Source organism: Vulpes vulpes, chromosome 15 (assembly GCF_048418805.1).
Source record: "Vulpes vulpes isolate BD-2025 chromosome 15, VulVul3, whole genome shotgun sequence".
In the NCBI taxonomy this organism is placed as follows: domain Eukaryota; kingdom Metazoa; phylum Chordata; class Mammalia; order Carnivora; family Canidae; genus Vulpes; species Vulpes vulpes.
The window spans coordinates 49,901,676-49,920,762 of NC_132794.1; the positions used below are offsets into that span (position 1 = coordinate 49,901,676).

At 45.2% G+C, this 19,087-nt stretch overlaps 1 protein-coding gene across 1 annotated transcript in view; it reads right to left on the minus strand.

Annotated features, from left to right (window-relative positions):
• Positions 1-26: 26 nt before the first annotated feature.
• The window catches only part of TGM5 (transglutaminase 5), a 31,696-nt gene continuing 12,635 nt past the window's right edge, over positions 27-19,087 (minus strand). Inside the window, exons 5-13 of the mRNA XM_072740890.1 lie at positions 18,148-18,276; positions 17,394-17,571; positions 8,045-8,183; positions 7,287-7,390; positions 6,940-7,179; positions 2,884-3,237; positions 2,265-2,425; positions 740-873; positions 27-546 (exon numbers count right to left, since the gene is read on the minus strand). Coding sequence (XP_072596991.1) covers positions 393-546; positions 740-873; positions 2,265-2,425; positions 2,884-3,237; positions 6,940-7,179; positions 7,287-7,390; positions 8,045-8,183; positions 17,394-17,571; positions 18,148-18,276 — 1,593 coding nt within the window. The 3' untranslated portion in view covers positions 27-392. The remainder of the gene's footprint in view (positions 547-739; positions 874-2,264; positions 2,426-2,883; positions 3,238-6,939; positions 7,180-7,286; positions 7,391-8,044; positions 8,184-17,393; positions 17,572-18,147; positions 18,277-19,087) is intronic.

Sequence of the window (19,087 nt, forward strand, 5' to 3'; positions counted from 1 at the left end):
GTGATGACTACATGAATGTGAAGGAGGTGAGAACAAGGATTGAAGTTTATTGGGACTAGGGCACTAGCCACTGCAGTGACAAAATGACAGCGAGCTACTCAGCCAGTTTAAGGGGGGAGCAGTAAGTCATGGCCAAGCCCAACCAGAGTCCTCAGACCTCTGTGCTATCTCACACTTCTGGATTGGACACCACAGAGTTTCCGGGCTCTGATCAGAGTCGTGGGGAGCTGTGCAAATGGCCCAGGGGATTATCCATTGCTGACATCTCCTGTGCTGCTTACTTTGGAGCCCTGCAAAGCCTCTGTCATGGTGGGGAGTGTCACAGCTTACATTTGAACTTGCTCCTTCTCTTGAAGCTTAAAATCCATGCATCCAGCTCATTGTTCCAGAATTTATAACCTCAAGTCTACATAGACATTCCTGTAACCCTTGATGTCCTTAAACTTGTTGCTTCTCAGATTCGCTTGGATCTGCCTTTGGCCACTCTTGAAGGGGACAGTCTCCAGAGTGATGCTGGCCCTGTGTTGAGGTTTGAGGATTCCAATGCTGTAGCAGAGAAGAGAGAATTTTAGAAGACCATGGATATTATGAGAACCCCAAAGCTCTTTTCCACTCAGCAACCAGGGCTTTCCTTCCCTGGTGTTCTCAGAGATTGGCCTGGGTGCCCATCACCAGAAAGAAGGCTAGTGAAAACCCCAGGATAAGTTGGGAGCGAAGGCTGAGTACTACCAGCACTCACAGGACTCTCTGCTGTTTCTTGAAGAGCCCACTTCCTTCCACAGTTAGCACACAGTCTTCAACGTACTCTGAGAGGGGGTTTGAAAATAGCACCTGGATGGAGAGTGGCTGGTTCACAATGGCAGCTCCTAAAACCTAAACAGAGAGATCCAGAGGAGAAGAAGGAAGCAGAAGATTAATCTCATTCCCCAATTCATCAAACATTTACAGACAGCATTTCTCTTCAGATCTATTTCCTGAAGAGCTGGGTTTCTATGGCCCATGTTTTTCTAGGTATGGGTTAAGACCAACTTGATACGTTGTCATTAATGTTTTTTAAAAACAAAACAGAAGAAAATATCAGCGTACATCATGAAAGATATTGTTATGTAAAACTTTGATTCATTTCTACATTCATAGGTGTTTGTATAAAATATTTTATATCCCTCAACCCAGAAAATGGAAAAATCTGATAAATTGGATACTCTAGTAATGTTATCTCTGCTCCAAGGCTTTCATCTGAATGTAAAATAATCCCAAAGGATTCTCATGCATAATTTGAGTGGATAGAATCTTCTTTGGCACTTTCTTATTGCAAGTCTACTACATTCCTTTTCTCCCTCTTAACATAATGGGCTCACTTCTTTTCACACCAATATGTGAGTGTAGAGCAATGGAACATTCAAGGCCATAGAGAGATGGAAGTAGCTTCAGGACACCTGGAGGTACTTTTGGATACCCTCCCTAAAACAAGACCCCAGTGGCTGGGCTTGCTGGATGCACCCCACCAGGGGTCCCAGAGGTTCATTTGACAGGGTCCAGGAGGCTGCTTGGCCTTGGGGAAACAATACTGAAGAGACCCATGAAGTCTTCCCACTCAGAGGACCACAAAATGTCACAGCAGATGGTGTCCTCAGAGGCCAGCTAGTCTAATCCTCTCATTTGACAGTTCCCGAAGCAGAGGCCCAGGGACTTGTCCAAGAATGCATGGCTAAGAGGTGGCAAATCAAATCTGAGCTGATCTCAGGCAGTGCTCTTCTCCCCATTCAGGTTCCTTCCACTGGAGCTCATAGTTCCTCATGTTGACCCTGGGGAAGACCAACAGTGGGAGGTGCACAAGAAAGAGATCTCTTCCTGTCCTCTCCATAGCACCTGCTCAAGGTCTACCCATAAGGTCTTTATTTTTTTATTCATGAGAGAGAGAGAGAGAGAGAGAGGCAGAGACATGGGCAGAGAGAGAAGCAGGCTCCCTGCAGGGAGCCTGATGCAGGACTCGATCTCAGGAACCTGGGATCACAACCTGAGCTGAAGGCAGACGCTCAACCACTGAGCCACCCAGGTGCCCCAACCCATAAGACTTTAGTGGTGCAAGAGGATGGACATCTTGTCCAGTGTTTTCAGATGAATCTCAAGTTCCCGATAGGAAGGTCCTTGGGAACACCAGAAGAGGCAGTGGAAAAGAGAGACTGCTTTTCTGAACAGAGTCTTGGAGGGCTGCACTCCCCCCAACCCCAGCCAGATCCCCAGGAGCCCCCCAGACAACTTACATTAATTATGATGCCTGGATAGGCTAAGGTGATGATCTTGTCCACCAGGATCTTTTCTGGACTGCTCTTCTCTTCGCCCAGGGCACTGATGCGAATCAGCTTGTCTGTTGACAGGTACTGGCTATACTGGGAATAGGGAATTCTACAGGAATGGGTCTTTGCTAGGGAGAAAACAAAAAGATGAGGTGAAAGTAGCTGGGAAAATCAGCTAGGCCTGGGTTAGATCTGGAGGGATCCTTCTTTGGAGAAGAAGGAACTAACATGTACTGAGCCCCAGTGAAGCAGATATTAGGTTTTCAGGTAGAGAGGCAAAATGGTTTCCGCAAGGTCATTCTCCTGGTAAATGGATGGATCGAGGTTCTAACCAAGTTCTGGATGCCTCCAAAGCTCAGGCTTTCCCTACTAAATCAGGCTCCCTTCCTTGGAGTAGTAAAGGGAATGGAAGAGGAAGAAGAGAAAGGAGGGAAGAAGGAATGTGTGCCAAAGGGGACATTTAGGAAGACTGGTACCAACAGGGACCTGTCCCAAGAACATTTTTATCTGGGTTGTTCCTACTGGCATTTCCATAACCCACTCTGTGTACACAGACTGTCCTCATGCCTATACCCAGAGCGCATACCTTCTTCAGGAGAGAGTGTGATGAAGGCTGTGTCCTGCCAGAAAGCGAGTAGCGGGCTACCATCATGCAGCAGGGACTGGGCACTGAGGTTCACTTTGAGGTCCTTGAACTGGAATGACATGTTAAGGGCCAGCAGGACAAAGCTTATGTCCTGGCCCATGTGGGGTGGGGCAAGCAGCTGGAATTTCAAGGAGACCTGGACAACATCACTGGGCTGAAGGGAAGGCATATGTAGCCTCGGAAGGCTGTCCTCGCTCAGTGGCATGGATGTGGATGCTTGATGGGGGTCTTCAGACCTTCCAGCCCTCAGCTTCTGAAGAGCCTTCAGGAACACCTGCCTCTCCTGGGGGGAACCTGGAAGAGCAGCGATAGCACCAGGTGTAGGCCAGGCTGACCCTGGGAGGTAAGCCTTGGCTGAACACTGCAGGACTGTTAAAACCCCCATTTCTAATAACAGACACTCCCTACTCTTCATCAGGTGCTTTCTTTTTTTTTTTTCTCTCTCTCTTCCATTCTTTCCTTTTTAAGGATTTTATTTATTTATTTGAGAAAGAGAGAGGGTAAGCACAAATGTGGGTGTGTGCGGGAGTGCATGAGGGCAGGGAGGGGCAGGGCAGGGAGGCGTGCATGAGGGCTCCCTCAACAGGGAGATCATTCAGTGGATGCAGTATGATGGGATGCAGGGCTCTATCCCAATACCCTGCGATCACGGACCTGAGCTTGAGCAGAAGGCAGATGCTTAACCGACTGAGCCAGCAGGCCCCTCATCAGGTGCTTTCTAAGTGTCAGCTTTGCAAAGTATTTCATACCTTTCATCCTCACATCAACCATGAGAGGGATGTATTGTTACTATTTACTGAGTATGAATATTTTTTAGCAGTGCCCATGTGACAATGATATCCCCAGTAGAGATAGGGAGGACCCTTTGGACCTTCTCTTTGGTGCCATGAAAGTCCTAGAACTATTTTTATTAAATCACTAGCACTATTTTATTCATTTATTTGTTTGTTTGCTTACCTTTTGACTCTCTTTACCCATTTCTCCCATCCCACCACCCTGCCTCTTGTAACCAGCAATCTATATTCTGTATCTATGAACTTGTTTTCTTTCCTTTTTTTAGATTCCACATATAAAAGAGGAAATCGTACAGTATTTGTCATACTCTAACTTATTTCACTTAGCATAATGCCCTTAAGTTCCTTCCATATTGTTGCAAATGGCAAGATTCCATTGTTTTTTTGTGATTGAATAATATTCAATTATATACCACATTTTGTTTATCCATTCATCCATCAGTTGACACTTGGGTTGTTTCCATAGCTTGGCTATCATAAAAAATGCTGCAACAAACATAGGGGTGCATGTATCTTTTTAAGTTAGTGTTTTAGTTTTCTTCAAATACTCAAATGTGCAATTGTTGGGTTATATGGTAGTTCTATTTTTAATTTTTTGAGAAACCACCATACTGTTTTCCACAGAAGCTGTACCAGCTAGCATTCCCATCAACAGTGCATAAGGGTTCCTTATTCACCATGTCCTCACCAACAAAATTGAATTCATCCAGATGAGTAAACTGGGGCTCAGAGAGGCCCTGTCATTTGTCCAAGTCCCACAACTTGCAAGGGGCAGAATCCAGGTGGAAATGAAATGTGCCCAACACAAAAATCTATGCTTCCAACCCTTAGACTCTATCCTGCCTTCCCCAGGGGAAAGACAAAGGCCCACAAATGGAGAAGAGTAAGCCTCTTAAAGACAGCAGCACAGTGTAATTTCCTGTTCTAGAACCAAACAATTGGTCAGGTGTAGACAAATTCCTGGGCATGAAGGTGAGAGAAGCCATAGGAAGAAAAGAAAGAAAGAAGAGAGAGAAAAAAAGAAAGACAAAGAAAAAAGAGGAAGGAAGGAAAGAAGGAAGGGAAAAGAAAGGAGAGAAAATAAAATAAAATTGAATTAAAGTAAAGTAAAATTCAGGCAATCGGAGTTTCCAGAGAGGCTTGGCTTCAGTCCTGGGATGATACTGTGGCCAGGATACGCAGGACTACTCACCCATGCTTCCCTAATAATCCTAGCAGCTGTGTTCACTTGGCACTCACTGCCCTCAGAGTCTGTCCCACCCCTTCAGAGCATCCCCACATCTTCCCCAGACAGACTCCACTCTTTATCTCCTTGCTCTGGGGGTCATTCTAAACCTGGTTCCAGGCAGAAGAGGATATCCACGCACGTGCTTCAGCAAGAGTTGGCCCAGGGAGATGTGGATCAGATTTAGCTCACATGTGGTCTGTTCTATCCTTAGATCCTGTCAAGCTGAGTAGGAAAAGATCAGATACTGCCCAACTGAATAGCACTCTCAAGCCCACAGGCATATAACTCCAAACCCCCAAGATTACAGTGGAATCCCATGGATCTCTAGCAAATGCTGTCAATGCCTACTCACATCCCCTTGGCACTCACCAGTTCAGTGCCCACATGTCCTACATTCAAATTCTAGCACCTTCTACTCTTTGTCTAGGGCTTTCTTTGTTACCAGAGCTGCCATAGACTATGCATGGAACAGGCCTGAAGTACTAGGGACTTGACACCCCAAGGAGTCAGGGCCTCAGTCCCTGCTTGACAGGAGTTGGGGGATAAATAGCCTAGCCCCCTTGCCTCTTAGGTGGGATAAATCTGTGGTGGTGTTCTACACTTGACACTGAATCCCTGATAGGGTTGCCATATTTAGCAAATAAAAGTGTTTTCCCTGGCAACTTTCATAAAGCTCCCCTGCAGGAGCTGAGCTCCAGCTGCCTGTGCTCCTAACTGACTGGACAAGGCACCCTGCATTGGCTTTCTTCCCTCCCCTGTCTCACTTGCTCACTCTCCAGTAGTTCCTGGATGGCCTCACAGATAAACCACCCATCCTGATATCCTTGCCTCAGGATCTGTCCTGGGCACCCCAACCAAGGTAACCCCAGAGTGGATGGAGATGAAGGGGATGACTAACAGCAGGCTGGGCTGTGTTCAGTGCTTGCCTCTCACTGTGTAAAACCCCTTCCCTTTTTTTTTTTTTATGATTTTATTTATTTATTTGGCAGAGAGAGAGAGAGAGAGCACAAGTAGGGGGAGTGGCAGGCAGAGGAAGAGGGAGAAGCAGACTCCCTGCTGAGCAAGGAGCTTGATGCAGGGCCTGATCCCAGGTCCTGGGGTTCATGACCCAAGCTGAAGGCAGGTGCTTAACCAACTGAGCCACTCAGGTGCACTGGTAAACCCCTTCATAGGCTTATATTCTGGAGCTTCTCTGTGGGTCCCCAAGGCCCATACAGACACACCACAGATGCTACTCTTCAGCACTCCCAGTAACTACTCCAGCTACCTGCAACTCCCCTCCTTTTCTGATTCACTCCTGCTCAGCTCCTACTCCTTGCCCAGCTTCTGGTCCTCATAGACTGTATATTTTTCACTTGGCTCCATGGTGATTGAATCCAGTGGTTGACCTTCCTCAAATTCTGGGAATGTGTTCACGCCTGACTACTGTAGTTGCCTATTTGCCCCTGCTAACTTGAGTAAGGGGCCTCTTCCAGGTCGCCCACCTCTCAGCAGGGGCAGTGTCGGACTAAACATTCGGCCTTATATTGGCCTGGGTACTGGTTGGTGGTCTGTATTGTCCTCCAAAAACTCAATAAAACAAAGTTAGTTAGAAAATATGTTAAATGAAATTCATTAAATTAATAGAATAGGGTTTACTAAATCCCCTCCCATCTTGAGAAGGAGGCTAACTTTTCCGGAAGGCAGGAGTGAAGGATTCATATGGTAGGATGCCCGTCGGTGGCCTTATGGTCATTGGGAACATCTTCTGGAGGATGCTCACTGGCCTGTGGGATGTGGGGTGGCAGTGGGCACAAGGAAGTGAGGCAATGAGAGCATCTCAACTGGGACCTTAAAAATGAGGAGGCATAAGACCTGGGATCTGTCCCTCAGATTCCTTCTAGTTCCCCAGAGGGCTGTCCCAGCTGGCTGGGAGGTTCCCTGGGGAAGGTGTTCATAGGACTTGGACTCTGGCAGGGGCTGGCTCAGTCATACCTTCTATGTATTTGTAGTTCTCCGTGATGTCATCTCGCTCATTGCTTTGAATGCTCTTGGTGCTGATAAAATTGCCAACAGTATTCGTTTCCCGGTGAATTTTCTGCTCCTTCCCTCCATAGACAAGCCAGGACATGCAGTCCGCATTCACCATGGAAAAGGCAAAGGCTGTGTCATAGTTCAGATCCACCTCTCCCTCTTTGATGGCTCTGACAGAGGCAGGACCACAGCAGTAGAGGCCTGAGAACAGAAGAGTTACAATGGGCCAGGCTGTTGCTGCAGGGTCAGGCAGGGGCAAGGGCGGTTTCTGTGGGAATGGGTTCCACCTTTTTTCTGGATAGCCTCACCATTGCTTGTCTCCTGAGGTGTGGCATCCAGCACCTGCCAGCCTCCATATCCAGGAGGGAGGTCCTTTCGAGCCATCCAGCACTCATTCCACACGTGAAAATTCCTAAAGGAGAAGCCAGAGGAATCAGGGTCAAATGATGCTAAGGGAGAGTCTGTAGTGCTTGTGTTTTTTCCAGAGCAAGGCAGGGGACGGTGGGCAAATAGAAAGACAGATTTAGTGTGCCCTGGGCCTTCAAACCTCTGTGGGTAAGGGGGTGGCAGCTCTTCCTCCTGTGAGGCCCAACTTGCTCAGAAAAGAACTTTTTTTCTGTGAAGAGAGAGTGCAGGCTTCCCTGAAGTTAAAGTTGAAAGTTAAAAGTTAAAACTTCCCTGAAGTTAAAAATCTCTCACTCTCTCTCCCCAAAAGGTCCTCTGGCCCTTTCTTGTGTGTGCTGCTGCTGACAGAGGCACTCATGGTATGTCTGGAGGTGAGGCTTCAGGCCTTCCTGCGGTCAGAGCTAAAGGCTGATATTAAATGAAGAAGATGACAAATAGGGAAACTGCACCCAGAGTAGAAAGCTCTTGTGATATGAGGATTCTAAACTCAGAATAGGTTTTGTGTTCCACTGTGTCTCAGCCTTCGAGTTGGGGACACAGAGCCCTGGGACTGGTGTAAGTGAGGGGGGTGTGAGAGGGCAGAAGGCTTGTGGGCGCAGTCCTGCCCCACTCTCTGCTGGAGGGGTTTGCCTTGGAAAGAGATGGAAAGATTGTCTCTCACCAGACAGTGTCCTTCTTCTTATTCTCCAAGATCCTGCCCGTGCTGTCATAATACTCATCTATGATCAGGTTTCCGTCTGTGTCGTGGCCAGAGTCAAAATTGGTGATCACACGGGTGGGGATCCCCAGGCACCTCATCACTGCAGAAAGAGCAAATAAATCTCCTGTGGGCTGTGGATTTAGGAATGCTATGGATTCCCTGGGTGCAAGAAACCATTCATTTGGTACTTGCGGGACCAGTCAGGAGCTGTCTGGGACAATGGGTTGATGATATTGCCAACCTCTCTCCCTGCCTTCCTGAGTTCCTGTCTGGGGCTCATGGGAGAGACTCTGTGCAAAGCTTAGGCTTCTGGTTGGTCATATAAGCAATGCCAGGGCCAAAAAAGTTGTGAGTTTCCCTGCCTGCAAGCAGAATGGGACAGGCACACCTCTTTTGGCAAGACTCAGTAGCCTCACTTGGTCTCACTTATCCCCTGGCCACGAATCTCCATCTTCAAGCGAAATAGCTAGAATTTTGGCTCAAACCATCAGATTCTTAGACAAAGAGGTCTGTGGCTTGGATCCCCCCCTTTTCATAGGTATATTGTCTTGGAAGCTTATCAAGGAAAGCATCATAAAGGAAGGCAGAAAAGAAAGGAAACTGTAGCAAAAGCTTAGAAAAGTAAGATTTTGTACCTGATAGAGAAATTCTAGAAAGAAAGTGCAATACTGTTTTTATTCCTGAGAAGGCATCTCTTCTCTTTGCCAGCCAACTTCTTTGCTTTGTCCCCTGCCATATTTTCCCCATTCTGTACTCTTTAAGCACAGCAATATACCCCAGCCCATCCTTCCACCAATGCTCTGGAGACTCTCTCCCTTCAAATCCAGCATTGGCAGGCCACCCCACTCAATAATAACAATATAATAATAATAATAATAATAATAATAATAATAATACCTGCCAGGCATGCTGCTAAGTTGGCCTCAGGACAACTCTACACAGAAGCTGCTATTATTATCCTCATTTTATTTATTTTTATTTTTTTTTAAGACTTGTATTTTTTTTTTCTTATTGATTTATTATAGTCACACAGAGAGAAAGAGAGAGGCAGCGACATAGGCAGAGGGAGAAGCAGGCTCCATGCACCGGAAGCCCGATGTGGGATTCGATCCTGGGTCTCCAGGATCGCGCCCTGGGCCAAAGGCAGGCGCCAAACTGCTGCGCCACCCAGGGATCCCTATTATCCTCATTTTAAAGATTAAGAATCAGAAGCTAAGAAAAGTTGGCAATTTTGGCCAAAGTTGCACAGCTAGGAGGTTGCAGACCTATCACTCAAATACTGATTTCCCTGCTAAGCTTGTACTCAAATCTGAGCCCACCTCCCAATATTATGCATACAGTTCAGTGCTCTAGTATTTTCACCTTATTAAACATATCAAGTATTTTCCTATGTGATCAAATATTGGCACCAAGCCTCTCCAGGTCAGGGTGGGGACACATCTCTGGATATAACTCAGAACAGAAAGGAGAGAAGCCCAAAGGGAAACCTGAAGTTCTCCTGGAGTGGCAGGTCTGTGCAGGCCAAGGAATGAGGTCAGGGAGTGAGCAGAGCTGACAGGTGAATTGTAGGTGGAGGTAACACAGGACAGCCTCAGAGGAGAGGGTGAAGGTTGGAAAAACTGCCACTAAAGGAACATGAGATAGGAGTAAGGAAAGAGCATTTAGGTGGCTCAGGAGCATTGTATTGAACACATTTATGCTAAGATTACACTCAGGAGGGTGGAGAACATTATGGTAATAAGAGAAGGTGCCAAGGAGTGGTGGGTAGGGGGAGGAGGAAGCAAACATCCGTTCTTCACCCTGACTCGTGAATTCTGAACAGCCACTTGAAGGTGGTGTCAGCTCCTGCTCAACAGGGCTGGTTGGACCTTTCCCACCTGAACACAGGCCATTATGCTCACAGTACTCTGGAGTTCTCTATTAGACATAGCACATGTTTGTGAGATTTGTTTACGAGCCTGCTCTCTTGAGGGCAGTGATTGTGTGATATTCATCTTTATCATTATACAACCATTAACAACAGAGAGCCAGACTTATTTTGCAGAAATTTGGCATCGTTGCTGGAGGGGTGAATGAATGTCTCATGAATCTTTTGTCCACTTTGGTGATTTCTGACTTGACATACAGCGCTACCATAATGACTGTGTGCCATGCTTTGGGTATCAAGTTTGACTGTCCATAGAGTGTAAACTTTGAGTGGTAATGGATTTGCACTGATCTGTTCTCACTCAGTCCTCATCGTGGCTTGTGAGAGGCCTGGGAATGGGGGACAATAGCCTGTCCCAGTGAAGCCACGGTGGGGCTAGAATGGTTGCTTACATGGGGAATGAGGCTTCGGCTTTAGCTTCCACATCTTACTAGGGTGAGGGGTGGCTAACAGTGCTCAGATCTGCATGAAGTTGTATGCATACATTTTTCCTGTGGTCTTGCTCCTTCTGTCCTGCTCACACTGTCCTCCCGCAAAGAGCTCATCTTGTTTTATGGACTCATCTCTCACTTGTGTGCCCACAACTCCTGAATTTGAATGTTCAGCCTGCATGGAAACCTTCTTGCTTCCAAACACATCCCCGTCAAGCTTATCTTCCTTGCCAGCCAACAACATCATCATCATCATTGTAGTGCTGGGCACAGTGCCAAGCACTGCATAGGCATGATCTCATTTAATCATCTCCACAACCCTGTGGTTATCCCCACATTAAAGAGGAGTAAGAGAAGTAACCCGAAGCTTAGAAAGGTCACAAGGCAGAAAGAAGAAGCCAAGGCAGGACTTAAGTCCACATTTTTCTGATTAAAGCATCCCCATGCTTCTAGTGACAAGCTGTAACACTGCAACTTCACTAGGCATCCTGGAGACATCTCATTCTCAATGTACCTTTCTTGGTGAAGTTTTTACTGACTACTTCATGCCACATTAGCCTCCCTTATCATGCTCTCACTTAATCTTGGTCACCTGTGCTACATATTTCATCACTGGATGGAGCTCTCTGTGATATCCTTTGTCTTATCTTGTCAGCCAGACTAAAAATACTCCTAGAGTAGGACCCATAGAGGACACTTTTCTTGCATTGCTTTGTTTCCAGCACAGTTCTGGGCGCAGAGTAGATGCTCATTAAATTTATGTTGACATGAGTAGTCTTTAACCTGTGGATAAGGTTTCTGCAGACTCTCTGTCCTAATGACTCACAGTTTGACATGAGACTCAAGTGACTCTTACACTGATAATTTTGTAGGAGCTGAGTCCCTCATAAGAGAGAGGTGTGTGTGTGTTTGTGTGTGTGCACACACATGCACGCATACTCCCACAGTGATGCTTAGAAAAAGGTGGAGAAGATATCAGAATTGGGAAAGGGCTGCAGAGTTCCCAAGGTGTATCACACCACATCACACTGCCTGCGTGAATTATTACGTCTCCTTATGCAGCCATTCAGCACTCATTCAGTGATATGTGTCAAACCTCTGTGATTAACCAGGCCATTGTTAGATGCATATGTTAGATTCATACACAAAAATGAAAGACATTCCTGTCATCAAGGAGTGCAGCTTCATTTTCAGCTGGTGATGGACATTATCCTGATAGTGTATTAAAACATGGAGTCTGTTTCAGGACTGGCTATGAAGTCTTCTCACCAGCTCTTTTCCCTCCTCCCCATGTGGAAGTGTGGCTCCCATTATAAAAGAGAAATTGGTGGAAAGTTAGAGTTCAATTTGTTAAAATATGTTTGGTCAGCTCTGCTGTCACGTTTCCGCAGTTTATGCTTAAGAACACATCAAAGCTTCAGCTAATAAAGTTGAAGTGTTGCATTTAAAAGTGATAATATTTAGCATCTTTTAATTTCTCCCTGGACACATTAAGCTTCCAAATGGTAAAAGTATCTTCTCCTCCCAAGCCTTTAATTGTTCCTTAAACCAAGATAGTTATATTGTCTTGATTTTTCAGATATACCTTTACACGGTCATATTAGAACTGTTCTTGATTGTCTGCAATGACAGTGCATCCTAAAACTGCTCCAAAAATAATGTCTTCTACAGAAGCTCCTGGGTGGGTCAGTCAGGTAAGGTCTGACTCTTAATTTGAGTGTAGGTCATGATCTCAGAGTTGTGAGATTGAGCCTCATGTTGGGCTCCACAACCAGTGTGGATTCTCTTTCTTTCTCCCTCTGTCCCTCTTCCTGCTCACACTCCCTCTCTAAAAATAAAAAAATAAATAATATTTAAAATATAATGTTTACTTAAAAAATTACCAGGCATGTAAAGAAGCAGAAAAATATAACTCATGACCAGGAAAAATGTCAATCAATAGAACTAGATCTAGAAATGACAGAGATGATAGAATTAGCTGACAAAGACCTTAAAACAGCTATTTTAAATATTATAAATATGCTCTATAGGAAGTAAAGGAAAACATGAAGATAAGAGAAATGGAAGATAGAAGACCCAATGGAACTTTTAACTATGAAAAATATATAAAACAAAAAACCTACTGGATGAAATATTGCACTATAACAAATATACTTTTTCTTTTGTAAGAGTACTTTTGGAGACAATGTTACATATTAATTTTGATTTACATCAAAATGTTTCCCTGTCATGAGGGGAGGAGACTAGAAATGGGTTATAAGAAAGGAAAAACCAGTTAATTAATAAATTAATTTTTTAAAGAGGGGCCTGAAGGAGACCTGTTATGAGAAGTATTATGAAATGAAGAATATGATTAATTTAACCCTAAACATTCCATGGAACAAAGGAAGGAATTTATATTTTAAAAAAGTGATAGAGATGATGGGGAACTGAGTTTTAGGGGATGAGTAGAAACACTTCATAAGCAAGACCCAGCAAGACCTCTGGAGTCCAACAGTTTGAGATTAAAACAGTATCAGACTAAATATAATAGCTAACATTTATGTAAAACTATGTGCCAGGCATTTTTCTAGGTGCCAGCCATATATTAACCGACAGCCTGGTAAGGGAACATTCCACACAATCTGAGATGTTTCATAAATCAATGGGGAATAATAGTAGATTTGTGTTTGAGCTAAAGGTTGAGGCAAAATAATACACCAGGACCTTGGCTGAGGTTCCTTCTTTGAGAGCTAAGGGCTCAGTAAAAACAATGGGAACAAGAGTTGTATTCAAAAGGAAGATAGCGAGGTACTTTATAGAAGCCACTATACAACTAAGGGAGAAGAAATCTTAGATGACATCTATCTTAGATGTGTTCAAAAAAGTTTTAAGCAGAGGATCCTACATGCAAGACAAGGCATAAGTGGGGATCCAATACACAGAAGATATACACATGACATAGTTTTAGGTGAAGAAAGGACGGCCCAGCCCCAACCAACACAACCTCCTCATTTCCTACCACCTTTCTCACCATGGCTCCTGGGCCCAGGTGTCTACAGAGGAGAGGATCATGCCCCATAGACCTGCTCACAGTCAACATTCATGTCTTCCAAGTCATTGCTGCCCCTTCCCCCACCCCATGCAGCTGTGGGCAGGAACAGACCAGGCACCTTCCCAGGATGCCTGGCTCCTAACTCTGGGAAACGAACTAGGGATGGTGGAAGGGGAAGTGGGCAGGGGGTGGGGGTGACTGAGTGACGGGCACTGAGGTAGGCACTTGACAGGATTAGCACTGGGTGTTATTCTATATGTTGGCAAATTGAACACCAATAAAAAATAAATTTATGAAGATAAAAAATAAAAAATAATAAAAGTGAAAACAAAAACAAAAAAACAAAAGCAAAAACCCAACTTTATTGAGATATAATTCACATATCATAAAATTCACCCTTGTAAAGTGTACAATTCAAGAGTTCTGGTCCAAGATGGTGACAGAGGAAGACCCTGAACTCACCTCCTCCACAGACATGCCAAATCTGTAACTATTTATAGATCAATTCCTCTTGAAGAAGAACTGAGGGCTGATTGACCAGCTTCTGTACAAGAAAGCTAGAGACCACATAAAGAGTGGTAAGAGAGAGGGAGACATGGTGACTAAGGGAACTCCCACCCCAACTCCGTGAACTGCAGTGGGGAGGGAATAGTACTGAGGGACTGGGAGATTAGTCTGCCCTTGGATACAGAAAAAAAAGCTGCAGTTTAAAAGGGCAAGAAGAGTGTAAAAGAACCAGCCTCAGAACCCTAACAAATGGTGACAGTGGCAGGAAAGGGGTGTATCTGTTGGAACTCTCTCCAGGTTCCCTGTCACAGGGAGTGGATGGCTAGAACAGGAAAAACCTGATGACTAAGAGCTGTGGGTGGCCAACCCCGAGTACAGAAAAGGTAGGCTAGAGATTTGTCTGAAATTCCTAAAATAACAGCCAACTAAATGAATGTCAAAGCAAAAGCCCGTTCAAAAATTATAAGTGCATTTTTGATGCATGCAAATTTTCCTTCTGGTGATTTTTTTTACTAGGAAATTAAAGTTAATATGTTGACATTTATTTTTTAATTTTTAAAAAGTTTTGAAAAGATTTTATTTATTTTTAAAGATCATATTTATTTATTCATGAGAGACACAGAGAGAGGCAGAGACATAGGCAGAGGGAGAAGCAGGGAGCCTGTGGGGAATTTGATGTAGAACTCGATCCCAGGACCCCTGGATCACAACCTGAACCAAAGGCAGACGCTCAACCACTGAACCACCCAGGTGCCCCAATATGTTGACATTTAAATAGGCAGTTCTGAACAGAGGCAGTGCTGCATAGGGGAGAATGCATTTCTGAGTCAGACAAGAGTCACTTAGTCACTTCAAGCCTCAGTTTCCTCATCTGTAAAATGATGGTAATGATATCTAATTTGCATCCACTGTAGCTGGGCACTATTTATTGTTAGTACTCTCCATATATGAATTCCTTCAATCCTTCCAATAAACCTATGAAGTAGGTATTATTACTTTCCCCATGATAAATCTGGGGCACAAGTTAAGTGACTTGCCCAAAGCCACTCACTAATTGATGGTAGTGCTGATATTTGAATCCAAGCAGTCTACTTCCAGAGTTCACATGCCTCACCATTATTCCAGGTTGCCAACATTTTAGCACAATGCCTGGCGCAAAAGAAGTCCTCAGTAAATGTCAGCTATTGTGAATGTGAAATAATAATACTACTAATAAATATGCTTTGGCAGCTATATTGGGCTAAGAAATTTGATAAATCCTTAACTTTTAGTGGAGGATAGAGGCTGGGTCTTACCCATCTTTGTATCCAAGAGTACTTAAAGCACAGTGCCTAGCATAGAATAAGGACTCACTAAGTGTAACTGGGTGAATAAATAAGTTTTCAAACAGACATATTTATTAATATACACCATGTTGGCCCTTTTGGGAAAGACTGCTGCTGCCTGAGCAGCAGTTGGATCAAGCCACATTTGACCCACTTTGCCCAACCCTTTGCATCCCAGGTCACTAAAGGGCCATTATTCTCATAAACATTTTAATTGGTCTGCTCTTGTTGCATAATATCCATTCACTGGCTCCACCCCTCTCATCCCCCAGTTCCAGACAACCACACCAATGCCCTGGTCCTCTCCCTCTCCTGCCCATTTGTCTCTAGGTTTTTCCATGTAGAAGGACCCTCTCCATCATGCACAGGACTGATCCTTTCTCGGTCTGCCAGTGCTGTGCCTGCTCCCTGGATGACTCAGACAGCCCAGTTTACCCATATCTCTGTGGCTCTAAGTATCAAAGCTGTTCAATTCCTGATTTCTTGCTTCTGGGCAATCAAAGCCTCCAGCTTTGATGAGGCTCTGCAGCTGCAGTGGAGGAAGAGTTCAGGACTTCTTCCTCATCAACCCATGTGAAGTCATCCTCTGTGGGTGTTGACAGGAACCTCCTGTACCCTTGGCCAGAGGCCTGGCACTCGCTCAGCAGCTGGGTTGTTTTTAGGCTTCCTCCAAGAGCCCAGAGGTGGGCTTAACATATATATGCACACAGACTGCACTAGATTTTGTCATACAGGGAATTTTTTCTTTCTTTCTTTTAAGGTATTTATTTACTTATTTACTTATTAAAGAGACTGAGAACACAGTGGGGAGGGGCAGAGGAAGAGAGAATCTTAAGCATACTCCCCTTGGAGCATAGAGCCTGACGCAGCGGAGCTCTATTTCATGACGCTGAGATCATGACCTGAGCCGAAACCAAGAATCAGACTGTGCCACTCAGTCACCCCTGTGCTATAGGGAATTCCTACATGAAAGGCCTGAGCTCACAATAAACACTAAATTGTGAGCAGAACTGGCCTCCCTGGGTTGGAGTAGAGAGTCCTATGAGCAAGAGCTGTTATTTGGTCTCTTTCCCTGACTAACAAGAATAAGAATTTCCTGACTATGACCCAAGTCAGGTATACAGATACAGATGCCTAGAGGCTGAGAGCTGGCCTAGGCATGCGGGGCAGGGTGAGGGTCAGGACCAGTAACAAGCTGGACCCTGGCTGAAGCAAAGGGCCTCCTCTTGCTATCCCTAATGTGTAACTCATTTCCAGGTGTCATTTGCCTCAAGATTCACTGCCCCTCTCTTTCTTCTGCTTGCTCCTCCTGCCACCTGTAAATCAACTTTCATCTACTTTCTTTCTCCCATACGTATTTTTTACTTACTTTATTTTTATAAATTTTTAAAGATTTATTTATTTATTTGAGAGAGAGAGAATCTCAAGCAGGCTTCCTGCTGAGTGTGGAGCCCATCTCTCAGGACTCAATCTCATGATCCTGAGATCATGACCTGAGCTGAATTCAAGAGTCAGAGGCTTGATCAACTAAGCCGCCCAGGTGCTGCCCCCCATACATATTTTTTAGCTTTTCTTCTACTCATGTAGCATCAATTCCCTATCTGAAAAGCTGACCTCCTGTTTTCCTTCATCCCCTACCTCCCTGGCCTGAGTCAGGCCTCTAAGCCTGCTGAACATTTTACCTCAACCATCATCTTGCTCTGGCCCTATGGCCCATACCACCACTCGGATGCACACTTTCCTTCCATGTCAAGACCACTCTCTTAGCTTAGAGCACTAATCAGTCTATAAGTTTTTTAATTATTTGGCCTTTCATATTATTCCTGTCTTGGACCAGTTAATTTCTAACCAGCCTCTTAGGTTGTCCAAAATCAAAGGAAGAGAAGAGCAAGGAAGTGTGCAATTTCTACCTCAGGACCATTCTCTAAAATAAGCCCAGATACATGAACACTGGAAGTCAGTGATGAGACAGTTTTACAGAAGGGGCTTACTTTGAAATGCTCCCTGGGATGAGAATGGTTCAGAGTACTAAGACATGAGCCAGTACACTTTTAGTTCTCTGCATGGGACCGTTTCTGCTTCCTACCTGTGCACATGATGGCAGCAAAGACCCAGCACTGCCCGTAGCGCACTGGTTGGCAGCCTGTGGCGTGCCATTGTTTCAGGATGGCCACGCTGCCGGTCCATTCTGCAGGGTTGATACCATCTAAGTAATTCTCACTCCAGTTTCCATTGAGCACCCCATTGTCATCATTGCTGTTGATCTAAAGAGAAACCATGTATAGACACATTAGAAGCATCCTTTTCCTCAGCAAGATGTGATGTGTGGGCTGCCTTGCAAGATCATTGGGCCTGAGACACAGTGGACTCTTTGATCTCATTTTATGTGGGGATTTCCAGACCTTGCTAGGGAAGGGGTGAGGATGGGAAGGTGGCCCTTCTGACTTGTCTCCACTGTTTGTTTATTATTCTATTTCTACCCACCCCTTGCAAAACTAGAGCTTGCTCTGAGAGCTCTTAACAATACTTCAGAGCAAAGGAAATTTAGAAAAAACAAGACCATTTCCCAAACCAGAGCTACACGTGGCCTTCCCTAAAACAGGCAATTTGAAATTAATCAAGGTAATGGCCCATACCCAGCTAATTCAGAGCTCAGCGGAGAAAACCTGTTGCCCAGATTTTTTTTTTTCAGTCTCAGCCACATTAGCTTTACCAGAGGGCCTCTGTTCTTGACTCTTCATCCCCCATTGCAGGGAACAACTGTGAGTGAGTATCCCACACACACAGCTTCCTCCCTCCCTGGACATACCCTGGGTGGGCAGAGCCAGAGCCAACCTCACCATGGCACACACCACTCTGCTGATGTAGACAGGGCTTCCCCGCAGGGCACAGTCTGTGGCTGGGTCAATCTGGAAGTTCAGGCTCTTGTCTAGCAGCTCCAGGCAGATGTCTATGATATTCTCTTCAAACTACAAAGGGAGATGCAGAGAGGCAAGGCACCCATGATGGGCACATGTAGATAGGGAAATAAATTCATGACCCACCCCACCCAGCTCTCCAATGGGGTTTGTGTGTGGAGTGAAAACCCATTTGGAAGGTAACTGTGCCCAGTAGCTCAGACATGAACTACCTCCTGAGCAGGTATAGGGTCTGAGAGCTCTGGGGTCACAACTCTCCTGGTTTGTATGTCCTATAGATCAAATCCCTGGAGTTTTTCTTCAGTGAGTCTGACTGATTAAACTGTCTCTTTCTCCCTCTTCTTCTCTCAATCTCCACACTCTGGAGCCCAGGGGATGTTCTTACTAAAACCGTGTTGCCTCATCTTCCACCTCCACCTGCTGACCCAGCTCATCATTGGCAGCTACTGCTCAGGTGTTGGTGCCAACTTGCCATTGGCATGTGTGACTCAGTTGGGCTCTGGAATGACTAATAGCATGTGAGGTATGGAAACTTCCCACCCAAGGCAGGCCAACTTGTCCTTTGGGCTTGGCATGGATGCCATTTTATCTGAGGCTTTCCCTAAACCCAAGCCTGGTTTAGCTTCAGTTATGATGGAGCCACATTCTGTCTTCCCTGCCTGAGCATATGCGCTGTGTCTCTCCAGCTGTTCTTGCAACTCTATGCTCCAGACCTGGCACATAGTAGGGATTCCATGCATTCAACTCCATGGTTGAATGGGAGTAAATGAATGCTTTTGTTCCCATGTAATATTCCCACAGGACAACAATAGGATTAGAAGGCTTCTATGGCGCAGCCCGGGTGGCTCAGTGGTAGCGCCGC